The sequence below is a fragment of the Balaenoptera ricei genome, chromosome 2 (genome assembly GCF_028023285.1).
Source record: "Balaenoptera ricei isolate mBalRic1 chromosome 2, mBalRic1.hap2, whole genome shotgun sequence".
In the NCBI taxonomy this organism is placed as follows: Eukaryota; Metazoa; Chordata; class Mammalia; order Artiodactyla; family Balaenopteridae; genus Balaenoptera; species Balaenoptera ricei.
The window spans coordinates 58,804,113-58,821,038 of NC_082640.1; the positions used below are offsets into that span (position 1 = coordinate 58,804,113).

Below are 16,926 nucleotides of genomic sequence, written 5' to 3' on the forward strand. Positions count from 1 at the left end.
AGCGGCAGCCTCTGCATCAGACCTAGGAGTCCTTCCTTCAGTGGCCCTGTGTGGTGGCAGTCACCGTGTACAGTGCAGCAAGGGGTCCAGGCAGCAGTGGTGGTGGTCTGGGAGGTGCGGCCTCAACAAGCAGCTTGATTCCAGTTAGTCTCATCGGAGGACAGGCCCTCACCATGCCCGTGGACAAGACTGACCCAGATAGTTTGATCAGCATGTGTGATTTCTCATCACATTTCCTGGCTCCAAAAAAGTGCGTCTTTAATCTACCAGTCTGTGGTTTTCCAAGTAACAGACCAAACTAGTAGGCCAAACAGCCCAAGGATCAGTAAAGACATAACAAACTTCCTCCAGGGAGTGCTGGCCAGAGTTATGAGAACAGCCTTGAGCCCTGCCCACTGGACAGAATGACCAAGTCCACTTTGGTATCTGCAGAGCTGGCCACACAGCCGCCACTACCAGGCTCAGCTTAGCTGATGCATCAGTGCGCAGCCCAGGCATTCAGGGGCTTCCGTGTGTCCAGGGCCCTGCTGAGCCAGCAGCTCTGCTTCAGGCTCGGAGTGGGGGATAGTTTCCTCCAGAGGGGCAGCTGCCACTTTTTCATGTAAAACCCAGAGGCTGCTGTGACCAGGCCTGCTGTGTGCTTGAATACACCATTTGCATCTGACGAGTGACGCTCATTGGGCACTTCTCACCTTGTTTTGCACTGAAGCTGAGTTGACCACCCCAAAATGGGAATATCAGGCCAGGATCACCGGGCCTCCACGGGGGAGGTGTCCAGTTTTGGCCAGAGTCCAGTAGCAGGTTAATTGCAGCTTTCCCAAAGGGATGAACATGGTAGCCATGTCAGGGATGTGACAAGTCTGAAACCCCAAAGGGCACCTCTGGGTGGATGCCGCCTCCCCTTTCCAGAGGTTCCAGTCAGCAAGAGCACTGGCCACAGACACTTGGAACTCAAAGGGCCCCAAAAGTAGCAAATATGCCCAGAGTTTGCTGGACCACTTCTAACATAGCCTGATGGGCTGGCTCCACTCACAGGAGGCTGATTTGCAAGTTGGAGGTCATAAAAGACCAACTAGAATGCCCAGGTGAGGCACATTGCATCTTCAACCCAGAGCCTAAGGAGGAGCCTTCTTTTGGCAGTGGGGTGTGGGGGCTGAAGGTACAGCAGTTTTCCTTGACTGCCAGAGGGATTGAGCATTACGAATCCCCAACAGCATCCCAAGGAACTTGACTTGGCAAGAAGGCCCCTGAAATTTTTGGGGACTTATCAGCCACCCAGCTGGCTGAGGTGTGATATCACAGAGTCCAGGCCCCGAGGCTGAGCTTCTGATGTGCAGGCCAGCAGTCACTATCTACAAGGTGAAAGCTTGGATACCGTGGGTAGAGCCCTCACATTGCAACCCTGACCCATCCACGAGGAGTAAATGGCAGGAGCATTTTCCCCACCGGCCCTTCTCTACCTGTGGCTCTTCTGATCAGGAGAATCCTCTCTGGCACTTATGGGATGGGATGTCCATGCATGTGGACTTAATTCCTGTGGTACATTCAAGTGTAGAAGCAGCAACAAGGTTGCCCTGGATTAGACCCAAGGGCTCACAGGATCCCACGAGCTTCTGCTCCCCACTATGAGCATACCCAACCCCCATCAGTTGAACTCAGATGCCCCTTCCCCCTGTGACTGTGTGGGATGGTGACTTTGGCACCTTTCTCCAACAGAGCCATAAAAGTTTGAGCTCCTTTCCTCCATGAGGTGTCCCAGCTCACTTGGACAGGTACATGTGACCTCTGGTCCTCCTCTGGGGCAGGGAGACCTGGGCCCCATCCCTACAACCTTTCATGAAAGCAGCTGATGTCAGGGTAGAGAAGTAGGGAGGGGCCAGGAGGTACAGAGGGAGAGAGCCAGGTGCAGTTACTTTCACATCTGAGCACTTTTGCAGTTCAGCCAAATGAACTTCCCATGGTCTGGTCCACCAGAAGCCCTGTATCAACTTTGGGGACTCCTTGGAGTCACACAGGAAGGGAGTGAGCATCAGCCCCCATTCAGCCCTACCTCTCACTGCTTCACCTCTAAACAGTTGTTGATAGGACAGTTAGGCCCTTAGTCACTGGCCCTTTGCCTATCACCTGGGTAAGAGTTCCCTACAGGATCCTAGGGCATCTTTTCCTATCTCCTAACCTAGCCCAAGAGGCCCTATGTCCTGTCTCTTTTAGAAAGCCCGATCTCTGTTGGAATCTCATCCCCATCTTCAAAAACTGTCCAGAACTGTGAAGATCCTACTCTGCTTGCAAGCTAGCTAGTCAGCCCAACACAGGTTCAAGGATGCTGGCAAAAGACATGAGACTCCTGGGTCAGAGACAGAGGACTTCATCACTCACAGCGTAGCAAGCAGCACGAGTTCCATGTTTATGTCAGTTTCCCTTGCCCTCCAAGCCCCATGGGGGTTGCGGAAGCAGGGATGGGGGGATACTGTGCACACAGTGGATTTGTGTCAAAGCTCAAAGCCCCAAGCTTAGGAAACCCCAACACAGTCAGGTCAGTTGAAAATATAACAGTACTAAATGGGTATACACCTAAGATTTAGCCTAAAACATATATAAAGCAAAAATTGACAGACTCGAAAGAGAAATAGACAAATCTAAAATCAAAACTGGAGATTTTTAACAGAATTCTCTTGATAAATGATAGCATCAATACTCAAAAACATCAGTAGGGATTAGAGGAACATAAATAAAGAGCTTAACCTAATTTACATATATACCACATGGCACCTACCAATTGCAGAATAAATATATATTCTTTTCAAGTAAACAATTTTCCAAATTGACTACATGGTGGGACATAAAGATTGTATCAATAAATTTCAAAGAATTTGAAATCATTCAGAGTATGTGCTCGGACCACACAATGAAATATCCCTCTTTATCTCATGTCTTAATAATGTCTACTTCATCTGATAGCAGTAAAACTTTACCAGCTGTACTTTTGCTTATTTTTGAATGATATATCTTTCTCTACCTACTTACTGTCAAATTTCTGTGTCATTATATTTATGGTTTCTTTTGTCAACAGTATATAGTTGGTTTTTAAGGCAGGCTGATAGTGTCTTTTAATTGGAATATTTAGTCCATCCACATTTAATATAAATGCTCTTTTGGTTTAAATCTGTTATCTTGCTGTTTGTTTTTTGTTATTATGTTTCTTTTTTCTCTTTCTTGTACTCTTTTGAATTATTTAAGGATGTTTATCATTCTGTTTTCCCCTCTACTATCTTGTTAGTTATACATTTCTTATTATTCTTTTCATGGTTACCCTAGAGTTTACAACATGCATTTTTGAGTTATTAGAATTTATCTTAAGTTAGCACTTTTACCTCTTTCTGGTCAATGTATGAACCTTAGAATTTATGTCATTTATTACACACTCCCATATTTTGCGTTGTTGCTGTCATGTGTTTTAATTCTACATATAATTTAATCCCCAAAAGCCATTACTAGTATTGCTTTAAACAATCAATATTTATCAACATATTTGCCCTTTCAAGTCTCTTTATTCCTTTTGTATGCTCTGCCTCCCATAGAGTCATTTTCCTTCTGTCTGGAGATCTCCCTTTAGAATTCTTTACTGCAGGCCTGCTGGTGATGAATTTTTTCTTTCTATTTATCTGGGGTATAGAATTCTAAATTGGTAATAATCGCCTTTCTTCAAAACACCTTACTGAGATTACGATAGAAATTGCATTTAATCTATGCATCAATTTAGAGAGAATTCACATCTTTACTGTGTTGAGAGTCTTCCAATTCATGAATATGGTATGTCTCTCCAGTTGTTTAGATCTTCTTTGATTTCTTTCATCAGCATTTTATAGTTTTTAGCATACAAGTACTGAAGATGTTATTTTATACCTATACTTCAGTATTTAATTTTTGAGCTATTGCAAATAGTATGATATTTAAAAATTTGAGACCCATGTGTTCAGAGTTAGTATGTGGAAATACCATTGATTTGTGTATGTTGATCATGTATCCTGTGACCTTGACAAAATCATTTATGAGTTATAGTATTTTTTGTAGCTTCCTTCTGATTTTCTACATAAACCATCCTGTCATCTGCAAATAAGGACAGTGCTAGGTCTTTCTTTCTGATCTGTGTTACTTTTATTTCTTTTTCTTGACTTATTTCACTGGCTAGGACTTCCAGTACTATGTTGAATAGCAGGTTGAGAGAGAGCATCCTCACTTTTTCCAAGTCTTAAGGGGAAAGAATTCAGTCTTTAACATTTAAGTATGATGTTAGCTGTATGGTTTTTGTAGATGTTCTTTACCAAGTTGAGAAAGTTCCCCTCTGTTCCTAGTTTTAATGGGAGTTTTTGTCATGTCATGAATGAGTATCAAATTTTGTCAAATGTTTTTTCTGCATTGATGATATGATCAAGTGATTTTTCTTCCGTAAACTGTTAATATGGTGAATTATATTAATTGATTGATTTTCAAATATTAAACTAGCCTTGCATCCCAGTAATAAACCCCACTTAAAAGTAGTGTATAATTTTTCTATAAAATGCTGAGTTCTACTTGTTTATATTTTGTTAAGAATTGTGTATCATATTCATGAGAGGTATTGATCTCTACTTTTCTCTTTTTTATATTTTCTTTGTCTGGTTTTGGTATCAAGGTAATACTGGCCATTTTCTGCAGGAGTTTGTATAGGATTTGTTGAGTGTGTCTATTTGTATAGTCTTTTTAGTGGTTGCTCTAGATATTATGTTATATACACATACTTTATCAAAGCATACACATAAAGTGCTGACACTTTACCACTTTTATGAAGCATAGAAACCTTACCTGCCTTTATGCTCCTTTATCCTCCACCATCTATAATTGTCTTAAATATTTCTTCTACACACATTGAGACAGACAATGTTATAATTTTTTCTTCAACTGTCAGACATAATTTAGAAAATTCAAGAGGAGAAGGAAAGTCTCTGTATTCATTCATATTTTTGCTCTTCCCATGTTGTTCCTTCCTAATGTTTGAAGATTTCCTCTTTTGTCATTTCCTTTCTGTCTAGAGAACTTCCTTTAGCCATTCTTTTAAATTAGGTCTAGTGGAAACCTAAATTCTCTTAGTTTTCGTTCATCTAAGAATGTGTTTATTTCCCCTTTATTTCTGAAGGATACTTCTGTTGTACATAGAATTCTGGATTGATGGCTCTTTTCTTTTAGCACTTGAAAAACATTGTTCCACTTCTTTCTGATCTCTATGGTTTCTGATAAGAAATCCACTGTCATTACAATTGTTTTTCCCATATAAGTAAGGAGTTGTTTCTCTTTAGAAGCTTTCAAGGTTTTTTCTTTGTCTTTAGTTTACAGAAATTGGACTATGATGTGTTTTGGCATGAATTTCCATGGGTTTTTCCCATTTAGAATTTTCTCAGCTTCTTGAATTCATATATTTATAGGTTTGTTTGTTTACAAAATTTGGGAAGTTTTCAGTGATTATTTCTTTGAATACTTTTCTCAGCTCTACCCTATTTCTCCTCTCCTATGGGACTATGGTCATATGATCTTTTTTAGTTTATTTTCTCTCCATTATTCAGTTTCTGTAATTTCTATGTTATACGTTGTCATCCACAGATTCTTTCTTCTATTCTCTCCATTCTGTTATTGAGCACATCCATTGAATTTTTTTAACCAATTGTTGGATTATTTTAGTTCCAAAATCCTCATTTGGCTTTTCTTTGTATCTTCTTTTGTTGTTGTTGTTGAGACTTTTTTTTGGCTGACATTTTTCTTTTTTTTTTCATTTGTTTCAAGCCTGTTTGTAATTGCTTGTTGAGGCATTTTTATGATGCCTGCTTTAAAATCTCTGTCAGATAATTCTAACATCTGTGTCATCTGTGTTGGTGTTGGTTAGTTGTCTTTCCTCATTCCATTTGAGGTCTTCCTGGTTCTTGGTGTAAATAATTTCCAATTGAAAATTGTATATTTTGGATATTAAGTTATAAGACTCTGAATCTTATTTAAATCTTGTGTTTTAGCAGACCTTCTCTGACACCATTCCGTTAGGTGTAGGACGCCATTGATTCACAGCCATCAGCTGGGGGTGGACGTACAGGTTTTCCACACTGCCTCTGCTGGAACCTAATGTGGCATGGGCTTCTTGGTACTGCTGGGCGGTAGTGGGGGAACCTCGTCACCATCAGATGGGGGTGAAAGTCCAGGCTCCCCATATGTTCTCCATTTGGTAAGGGTGGAATCCTCATTACCATCCAGAAGGGTTGAAGTGCTGACTCCACACCACCTGGCAGTGGGGGAGGGGGTAGAGAGTGACTCATGGCAGCCTGGCAAGGATGAAGTCTCAGCTCCCCACTCGGCCTCTGCTAGAAGAGCAGTGGGAGGGCTACACTTTGTTCTGTGGGTGTGGCTGGAATAGAACAGTTGTTTTCTAAGCAGTAGCTCTCTGGCTAAGCTGCCCCTCTCCTGGTGTTCTGACTAGAGAGAGCATGATTTTTTTGACAGCCTCCATTATTTCCAGACTGTAACCTTCTCTAGCATCTACTCTGGGGTTTGTGTGGCAAAGAGGAACCCAGGGCGCCTACCACTAGGTTGTGCCTCAAGTCCTGAGGTTTCTAGCCAGTCTGCCTTCTTCTCTCCACCTTTCAGTCTTCCCATGTTGTTTTATATGTAATGTCCAGGGGTTTTAGTGGTAGTTAGTAGAAAGGGTAGCGGAGAGGATGTCTACTCTGTCTTCCTGCAAGCAGAAGTCTCGAGATGTGTTGATGAAATTTAACATGACTATACCAAAATAGCTACAGTGGTTTTGATGTATAAAATTAAATGTAGCCAGACAAAGACAAATATCACGACATCACTTATATGTAGAATCTAAAAAAAATAATAATACAAATGAACTTATTTACAAAACAGAAATAGAGACACAGAAAACAAATTTATGGTTACCAAAGAGGAAAGGGGGGATAAATTAGGAGTCTGGGATTAACAGATACACACTACTGTATATAAAATAGATAAACAACAGGGACCTACTGTATAGCACAGGGAAATATATGCAATATCTTGTAATAACCTATAATGGAAAAGGATCTGAAAAAGAATATATATATATATATATATACATATATATATATATATATACATATATATATACATATACACACATGTATGTATAACTGAACCACCTTGCTGTACACCTGGAACATTGTACATCAACTATACATCAATTTAAAAAATTAAATATAAACCATACTCTCAAAGGTATGTATGCATCAACAAAGAAGGATGGTATTTTTTTAGAAAAATAACTTTTGGGAGGGGAAACTGTGTTCAAGGAAATTACACAAAGAAAAATTTTACATTTTGTGTAAAATGTGTTACCAGATTCAAGGAGAGAAGGCTTTAGTCTTGAGTTTCTTGCTAGTTGATGGGAGAATTTGGCCATTTTTTATCTTAGAGAGGAAAAAAATCTATATTTTTTTGAGAATAAGTAGCCATAACCCTCCACCTTACCAATGAAGTTCTCTAGAATCCTCTAGAAAATCATCCGCCGATGTTTAAGCTTACTTAGCAAACGTCCCTGCCTGTCCTGGGATTCTAAACGTGAGCTTCTGTTCCAGGTCGCCTGAACTGGTGGTCCACCGTGTGCACGAGCTGTAAACGGCTTCTTCCTTTGGCCACGACAGGGGACGGGAACTGCCTTTTACACGCTGCCTCACTGGGTAAGCCCCACAGTGTAGACAGAGGGTGGCAGTGCCCAGGCCTGCTCTGTGCGTCATTAAAGGACAATCATATACTAAGTAGAGCCACATGCATCACTGTCATCTGGAAGAGTCCCCAAGGGATGGAGCCAACAATCCCTGCCCTTCTTGTCAAGCAGCTGGCAGGCTTGGTGGGGACATAGAGCACACACGAGAAAAGACCTGTCCTGATAGAAGGAGGCCTGAGCAGAGCTGCAGGGATGGGCATTAGACATCATTATCTAGAGCATTCAAAGAGGACTTCCTGGAGGAGGTGAGATTTTACTGAGACTTGAAGAACTTGAAAGACTATGAAAAAGGACCTTCCAGGCAGGGAGACCACATAGATAAAGCAGAAAGGCAGAAATTGACATGGTGTTTGGGGTCTGGGCTAAGCCCTGTTGGGCTCGAGCAGGAAGTCTGGGGAGCAGTGCATGAGGTTGGGTAGGTCTGGGGCCACCACACTGACTGAAGCTGATGCACTCAGACTGACAAAAAGACAGACATAGGTACTGCTTGGGTAAATAACATGGCACAGTCAGAATACACCACAGAGAGGTGAGCAACCTCCTCCAACGGAGATGTGAGCTTCCTGGTTACAAAAAGCGACACCAGCAAATGCACAAGTGTGGGTGGCAATATTTGGATGATGGAAGGTCACAGTAGACTTTCTGGAAGCTCACTTAACCCCTCTGGACCCAGGCTTACAACACAGGCAGAACTGGATTTGTGCCGGAGACCCCAGTATCAGTGCCAGTGGCGCCTTATCAGTCCTGCAGTATGAAGGCCCTCTCCAGGGATGGGCCCCTCCGACAAGAGTATGGTCCTTGTTGGTCAAACTCGCCTCCCCAGGTAAACATGACCTTAACCCGATGCTGTGTCCCAGAGCAAGGACACCCCAGTCCTCGCTTCAGACCTGTAGTGAGGCCTGTTCTGTAAGAGGTGGGCTGAGATGAGCCTGAAAAGTCTTAGAGGGAAATGAGGGGACCTGGAAAGGGCCCCGAGATGCCCAGAGGAGGATGGAGCCCAAGAGCAAAGGGAACATCCCACATTCCATGGGCTTGACAAGGGGTGATGGGGAAGACAAGGGTATTCACCCACCTCCTCCGTTTCAAAACTAATGCATTTCTGTCTGTTGACTCCACATTCATCATAGTAAAATAGCAATCAGCAATCCCACTGCCCAGCGATGGCTGCTTTTAACATTTTGGTATATTGTCTTCCACACTTTTGTCTATTCTTCCAGTGAAATTAGGATCTCACAGTGTTCACAGTTTGGAATCCAACATTTTTCCCTTAAAATTGTATTGAGAATTTTCCATGCTGTTCTTCAAAAACATATTTTTGCTAGTTGTGTCCTATTGCATCGTAATGTATTCACTATCTCCCTCTTATGGAACTTATTTCACCTTGTTCTGTATAAAACCTGGAGAAGGAAAATGAAAGAAGAGATCTCTCTGTGTCAACCAGCAGCCTCTTTGCAAAGTTTCAGGCATGGAAATGCCTTTGTCCTTCTGAAACTGCAGCATGCAGAGGCACTGTCCCCAGCATGACCATGGGTGGATAAGGCCACAAACCAGATGGCCACACGCCACTGTGGTCCTGTCTGATGGCACGTGTTTCCCCGTGAGCACAGCAGGCCCTCCAGGTCTGCCTGGGAAGAGAAAGCCTTCTGCAGGTGGCCCTCACTCCAGCTGCAAGAGAGGCTGGGCCAAGACTGAGCCTGGGACTCGTGGCCTGTTGGTTCTTTTCTCCCAGTACTTTGTTCCCCTTTTGTACTCAAATTGCTGAACCCCACAGGAGCAGGACTGCCGGAAGTGGCCATGCCACACTCACCAGCAGTGCTTACTGGACCTGCTGACCAGCCCTGGCACTGACCTAGGGTGTGGGGCACACATAGAAATGACAGTAATCCTGGGGTCAGGCTTGTGGGCAAACATGTATGGGACAAGGAGACCCTCTTTGCAAGAGAGACCCAAACAAGGAGCCATGGCCTGTAGACTGGACCCAGGACTTGCCCTGCCTGGGAGGAGGCTGCAGGCAGGTCTGAGGGATGAGAAAGCTCGGCTCAGCCTGTTCATAAAAGGAGTGTTGATAGCCACCTCCCTCCGTCTGTGCTGCAGAAAAAGACCAAAGCCTCCCTGGACAGAAAGCCCACAGCAGCCCAAGGTTATCCGCGTGTCTTTGCACTAAAGGATGTACAGCCAGTTTGGGCTTTTGATCATCAGTCAGTGCTGGTCACTGCTCTCTGAAAGCTCTCCAGGGGGTCCCAGCTCACTTCAAGTCCACCTTTCCAGTCTCCACCTCTTCCCCTCCATCCCAGCTCCAGCCACCTTTCCCTCCCTAGTACGCCACGTGGGCCTCCTCGGGGCCAGCCGTGGCCTTTTCCTGTGACTCAGCCCCGTCTTTCACCACTCAAGTCTTTGCTCCGATGTCTCCACTCACGCCGTGACCAAACCACCCACCACTCTGTCCTCTTGGCCTGCTTCATCCCCCCAAGAGTGCTGCTGCCCACAACATAGGGTGTTACACGCTAATTCGATGCCTGCCTCTCCCCCACTCAGCGTGGGCTCCGTGAGGTTTTAGGAATTTAGTCTGTCCTCATTGCTGCTGTGGATATTCCCAGCACTTAGAATGGTGCCTCACCCCTACTGTGAAATAAGTATGGAATTAAGTGGAATTAATGGTATTCAATTAAACAAATGAATGAATGAATGAATTCCCCCACTCTCTCCCTGTAGCCAGAGCTGCATCTCTCTTCCACGATGCTTCTTCCATTGGCTGGGTTTCTTGGCCACTTCTGAGCTGCGCCAAAGGCGTACTCAGAGATGCTGGTTTGTCTTTATTGACCCCTGGGCACCCAGCACAGGCCGGGAGGGGCACTTCCTTCAGAAGCAGGTGCTCTCCGCGGGCCCCAGATGTGTGCTGAGATGCCTCAGGGCTACAGACGTCAGATGCGGCAGACTCCCGACGAAGCCGGAGTCTGACTGCCATCCTGGCTCTGGGCCCTGTGTGAGGACACATCACCGATTGTCCCCAAAGGCTCTCTCCCACTCGAACACAAGGCCCGGACCACAAACATTATATCCCTCAGAGCAAACCTGAGAGGTTGAGGGCAGCCTGCCAAGGGCCCCTGAGACAGGCAGCGCTTAGCGAAACTGTTGTTGCTCTAAGGAGGGGCTGTGCTCCTTCACTGCTGCCTGCATCCACGGGAAACGTCACAAGGGAGCACAGAGGGCAGCTGCTTGCTAATCGTGAGGCCTGAACAGCTGGCTACTGAGTTAATCTGCTCACACAGCTGCGGGGGCCCAGGCTGGAAGGTGGTGGTGCTCTCAGCGCCTGCTGGCCTGCCCCCCTCCTCCTCACGTCCCTCCTCTCTCCTCTGCTCCTCACGGGCCTCCCGGCTGTAGGAATGTGGGGGTTTCACGACCGGGACCTTGTTTTGCGGAAAGCTCTCTACACCATGATGAGGACGGGGGCCGAGAGGGAGGCCCTGAAGCGAAGATGGAGGTGGCAGCAGACGCAGCAGAACAAGGAGGTAGGTACCTGTCGGCGTGGCAGAGCCGGGACCACGCCGCGCGTGGCCAAAGCCAGGGCAGGGTCCGGATCTGGGCCCCGAGGCCAAGTCTGTCTTGTGAGATCAGCAGCAATGGCTCCGTCCCCGACTCAGACCCGCTAAAGAGGAGCCCATTGCAACAGTCAGGCCCTGCCCACAGCGACCAGACATCCATTTCCCCTGCCCGTCCTGGTGTAATTATGAAAACCAATCGCCTTCATTCACAAGGCTGTCCCGACCTGAATGGTGAATTAGATGGTCACCCATCAGGTCACTGCTGGTGCAGCCACAGATTGGCCCTGGCACGGCCCACGGCCCCAGCCCCAGTGTGTGTGCTCAGTCCAAAGGGAATGCTCATCCCTGAACCTCGGTGAGCACTGGCCCTTTGCTGGCCTGGAAGCCCTTGAAGATGGGTCTGCCCCGGTCCCTGCACACGTGTCAGTGGTCGGCGCCCCGCCCGGTGCACGTACCGGTTACATTGGTCGTTCTCACCCCTGGGAATGACCCCTATTGCTGGGTGGACTCCCAACGGCATGGAGGTTGGAGATTGGGGATTCTGAACAAATTCTGTCAGAGCAAATGGTGATGGTCCTCGGCCACTAACAGGTGCCCCAGGCCCAGGGGCTGACGAAACCGGGAGGTCAGGCTCTCAACCAGGCTCACCTGGGTGGAGGGTAAGGGGTGGCCGCCACCTCCTGAGCTCGCCCCACTTTGTGCCAGTCAGGGCTGGTGTACACGGAGGAGGAGTGGGAGCGGGAGTGGACAGAGCTGCTGAAGCTGGCCTCCAGCGAGCCGCGCACGCACTTCAGCAAGAACGGCGGCTCGGGCGGGGGGTAAGTGCTGCCCCAGCCGTGCCCCCACCCCCAGCGGCACGGGAAGTTGGGGAGGTTGCGGGACCCCCAAGCTGGGGGCGACATGAGGAGGACTCCCGCCTTCAGACCTTAGATTCCAACAAGGATGCAGGGCAGGTGGTGGGGGACAGCAGGACCCTGCCAGATGTTTGGGGGAAAGTGTGCACCGTCCCCATGTGCATCTCATGAGCTCACGTGTGCCCCCCAACACCACAGCAGGGAGGGACTCACCACCCAGCCAGCCTGGGGAGGGCCCACACTGCCCACGCACTCACCAGGCTCTGAAGCCTCAGGCTGCTGATTTGGGTTTTTTCATCTGAACATCTAATTTCTGGCTTTAAGAAGTCACAGTGAAACAGAAGATGGTTAGGCGAGCCCAGTGTCTCCCAGACAGGCTCCAGGGACATCCTGCATGTTCCTGGCACCCAGGCTCTACTGCTCTGCACACGTGGGCAGCGGCTGTTCTTCCTGCAGACACGGCTGGACCATCCCCATGTGGGAATGAAGGTGCAGCCAACAGGGCAGCTGCAGCCCCTTTGGCCCCAGCTTTTTGAAACCGAGGGCCAGGTTGTCACCCCACAGAAAAAGTCTCAGCCATACACAAGAGAGGGTGCTTGTTGACAGCGGGGAGACCCAAGAAAGGATCAGAGGCTCTAGACAGCCCCTGCCGGCAGTGCATCCCAGGCCCCACCCTGCCCCCATGCATCTCTGCATCTGGGTCCTCAGCCCCTGCAGCAGGACCTAGCACTTTCCAGGCCGGCACCAGACAGAGGCCCTTCAAAGACAAGGCTTAGAGATGATAAGGAAGCCCGTAAACACTATTCCTACAGGGTTGTTTTGTCACTTTGTTTTTTTGTGTTTTTTTATGTGGACCACTTTTAAAGTCAGTATTGAATTTGTTACAACATTGCTTCTGTTTTACATTTTGGTTTTTTGGCCCCGAAGCATGTGGAATCTTAATTCCCCAACCAGGAATTGAACCCACCCCCCCTGCATTGGAAGGCAAAGTCTCAATCACTGGACAGCCAGGGAAGTCCCTGTCACTTTGTTTTAATCGGGAGACTTGTCAACACCAAAAGTCTGTCTTGTTTAGGACATTTTGGGACAAATATCCTAAAGACTCAATCCATTCCTGAAAAGCCTGCTCTCTACTTTTGCACACTGCTGAGTCTTGCCTGGGATGCGTCTAAAGGGTTCCTCGCCATCCTTTTCCCCACTGTCCCTCCAGCCCCTGCTGCTCTGTAGACGCTGGTACATCGGATCCTGCCTGGTGACTCTTCCAGGGTGGGGAAGATGTGGGGAATGACAGCAGTAATGATAAGAATAACAGGTCACAGTCGCCACATACTGTGTCCCCCCCGAGTCCTCCCATCCAGGAGGCACTTGACTGACAGTCACATGGCTGGTTCAGGCCATCTGACTCCTAAGGCCATGGCCTGGGCACTGCTGCTGCTCCCTGGGACCCCAGAGGACTCAGAGCAGGAGAGTGGGGGCAGGCAGCATCCGACATCTGTTTGTCCCTGTCGCCCCTCACAGGGACTCGGGTTTGCCAAGGTCGAGGCAGGACCACCACATAGAGGCCCCTAGGTGATGGGCAGCGGCTGTGTTCCCTACTGTCCCCTCCTCTTTCTCCCACTCCTTAAGCCCTAAAGATATGGGGTCAGGGGAGAAGATGCTGGACCAGCTGACCACTCGCCCAGCTCTCGGGCATTGCTGAGACCTGCCAACCCGATGGTAGCTGCCCTGTGCCTCCAAATGTCCCCCTCCTCGCAGGACCCCTTCACCATTAGTTTGGTTTCAGTTGTAAAGATGGAAGTGTTTTTGGCCACACCACGCAACTCTGACCAGGGATTGAACCCGGGTCACGGCAATGAAAGCCTGGAATCCTAACCACTAGGCCACCAGGGAACTCCCGCCCTGGTCTTTTTAAGTTCCCTCCATGCAACTTGGACCAGCAGGTTTGGGGAGCAGGTAAGCATCATGCTGGCCACTAGTGTCCTCTTCAGTGAGAGGTGCTGGGTGGGCAACCCCGGGTGCAGACAGGATTCTGACACCTGCCAGGGCCTCGGGGGCATCCCCTTGCCTGTCGCTCTGCACAGATCATGGCACAGAAATGCTCTGCAGGTGGTGTCTCAGCCCCATGTCTGGTTTCTCCTGGATTTTAAATGGTCCCAGGGGCTCCAATCCTCCCCCACCCCATGCCTTCCCAAGCCAGGGCACAGGGTTTTTTTGTTTTGTTTGTTTGTTTGTTTTTAACATCTTTATTGGAGTATAATTGCTTTACAATGGTGTGTTAGTTTCTGCTTTATAACAAAGTGAATCAGTTATACATATACATATATCCCCATATCTCTTCCCTCTTGCGTCTCCCTCCCACCCTCCCTATCCCACCCCTCTAGGTGGTCACAAAGCACCGAGCTGATCTCCCTGTGCTATGCGGCTGTTTCCCACTAGCTATCTATTTTACGTTTGGTAGTGTATATATGTCCATGCCACTCTCTCACTTTGTCCCAGCTTACCCTTCCCCCTCCCCGTATCCTCAAGTCCATTCTCTAGTAGGTCTGCGTCTTTATTCCCGTCTTGCCCCTAGGTTCTTCATGACCATTTTCTTTTTTTTTTAGATTCCATATATATGTGCTAGCATAGGGTATTTATTTTTCTCTTTCTGACTTACTTCACTCTGTATGACAGACTCTAGGCCCATCCACCTCACTACAAATAACTCAATTTTGTTTCTTTGTATGGCTGAGTAATATTCCATTGTATATATGTGGAGGACTCAGGGTTTTCTGGCCCAATAACTGCAGCCTGCAGGGCTGTGTGTGGGCTCCGGATGGTCACCTGGACCCACAGCAGCAGGTAGATCCCAGACGCAGGTGGGGAGCTTCTAGAACCAAGGCTGTTTTGGTTCTGACACGTTACCATGGTAACATTTGAGCTCTGTGAGAGAGACCTCACAGAGGCTTTTAGTCACTCTCACGGGACCTCCCCACATCTTCCTCCTCCCTGGAGAGCTCTTATGCGGTCACACCACAGAGAACAGGACTGTTTCCTCCTTCCAGGAGGTGTACCCCTGCTGGGGGGTCCACCTCCTCTTGGGGTGCAAAAGTCCAAAAGAGAGACTTTTCTTGAGCAAGTTGTCAGCATCTCTGCATTTTGCCTCTGTCTTCTCTTGGGGAGGGGAAGAGGGTCTCCTCCTCATGTTGAGCTGAGGGATGGAGAGCATCCCTGGGGCTCCAGGGTTGTGGAGACTGAGCGTGAATCCTGGGAGGAGGCCTCGGCCACGCTGTCTTCAGGACTCTGCCTATGAGGGAGAAGCCCAGAGGTCAGGTCTGAAGGGCGGGCGCAGCCATTGGCTTGGGGCACCACCACCTCAGCCCAGGGAATGGAGGGCAGAGACCCTCAGCTGGGGGGAGGTCTGAAGACCTGCAAAAGCACGTCCTTGGAAATGGAGTCAGCATTAGGACCTCCACCAAGCCCAGCGGGCACCCAAAGGAGGAGAGCCAAGATGGCCTTGGCTGCCCTCTGGCCTCTCCTGTCTGGCCTGCGCTGGCCCCTCAGGGGGCACAGGTGCTGCCAGAGAACGGGGAAGAGGTGAAGTGAGAAACAGAGAAGAACCGGCTAGGCCTGCAGTGGGCTCGGCTCAGGGCTGATGAGATAGCCCCCTGAACAGAACTAGGAAAAGTGACCAGAAAGGCCACACAGATTTCCCAGAGTTTATCCTGAGGAAAGGAGAGAGCTGGGCAAATGAGTGCATTTGCAGGTACAATGGCAAGAAAAACTACAGTGGCTTTCCTCGTGTTCCCCCCATGCCCTGGGAACCTGGCCCCCGTGGTGAGTGACAAGTACAAGCACTGCTCCTGCCCAGCCAGCCCCTGGCCGCCTGGCCCTGGGACAGATGGAGACAGATGCCACACTGCGGCTTCCAGCATGGACACTGGCCCAGTATCATTTTTTTTCCAGTAAGCAACCAGGTTAAGTATCTGAAGAGGCCGGAAGGGACCAAGGGCCAGACCCAGGGATGCACTTGGCCTGCTTCCTGCCTTCCTCCTGCACGACTCGCAGTGGCCGGTCCCCAGGCTCACTGGCCAAGCCCCAGCAGGAGACCCTGGAGGCAGGGAGGCCTGTCCACGACTTGCCCACGGAGAAGGGTGGAGACCAGGCTGGGGTCCGGGCAGGGCGGGCCATCAGCCAGAGAGCCACCGTGGACAGGCTGCTTAGGACTGGTGACCACAGAGCAGGACGCCCTCCAAGACCTCAGGAAGGCAAGGCCAGTGTGAGCTCCCTGCTGAGTTCAGATGTGTGAGAAAGATGGGATGGCACCTGCACCCGCAGACACGGCCAACATGGTGAGAGCCGAGGCAGGCGGAGGTGGGGGCTTCCACGCAGGCGCACTCAGAACTACAGGACCCGTTCTCTCTGCTGCTCCTACTTGTAAATCAAAACGTCTCCGTTTCTCTGTGGCTAAAACGAGAAATCAGATGTTCTGTGCTGCCGCTCCTCCAGAGACCCTCTGAGGCACGACGTGTGAAGTGCGACCTCCTCCACACTGCTGCTGGGGTTTACAGCCCCTCCACCAAAGGTGAACTAGGCTCGCTCATCACCAGGGCTGCTCGTGGGGCCATGGGGAAGAGGGCCGCTCCCCAGAAGGAAAAGGAAGACACGGAGGAGAGAAGAAAATAAGTCCACCCTAAGCCATGCAGGTCTGCAGGGAAAGCAGTGCTGAGGTGAAGTTGCCCGTCCCCGGCTGGCACGTGCAGCGCTG

The 16,926-nt window shown here is 48.6% G+C and overlaps 1 protein-coding gene across 1 annotated transcript in view; it reads left to right on the top strand.

The window, feature by feature from the left end:
- Nucleotides 1–16,926, top strand: part of LOC132360361 (OTU domain-containing protein 7A-like) — a 381,868-nt gene that overhangs the window by 324,085 nt on the left and 40,857 nt on the right. Inside the window, exons 7-9 of the mRNA XM_059915424.1 lie at nucleotides 7,635–7,736; nucleotides 11,165–11,292; nucleotides 12,031–12,143. Coding sequence (XP_059771407.1) covers nucleotides 7,635–7,736; nucleotides 11,165–11,292; nucleotides 12,031–12,143 — 343 coding nt within the window. The remainder of the gene's footprint in view (nucleotides 1–7,634; nucleotides 7,737–11,164; nucleotides 11,293–12,030; nucleotides 12,144–16,926) is intronic.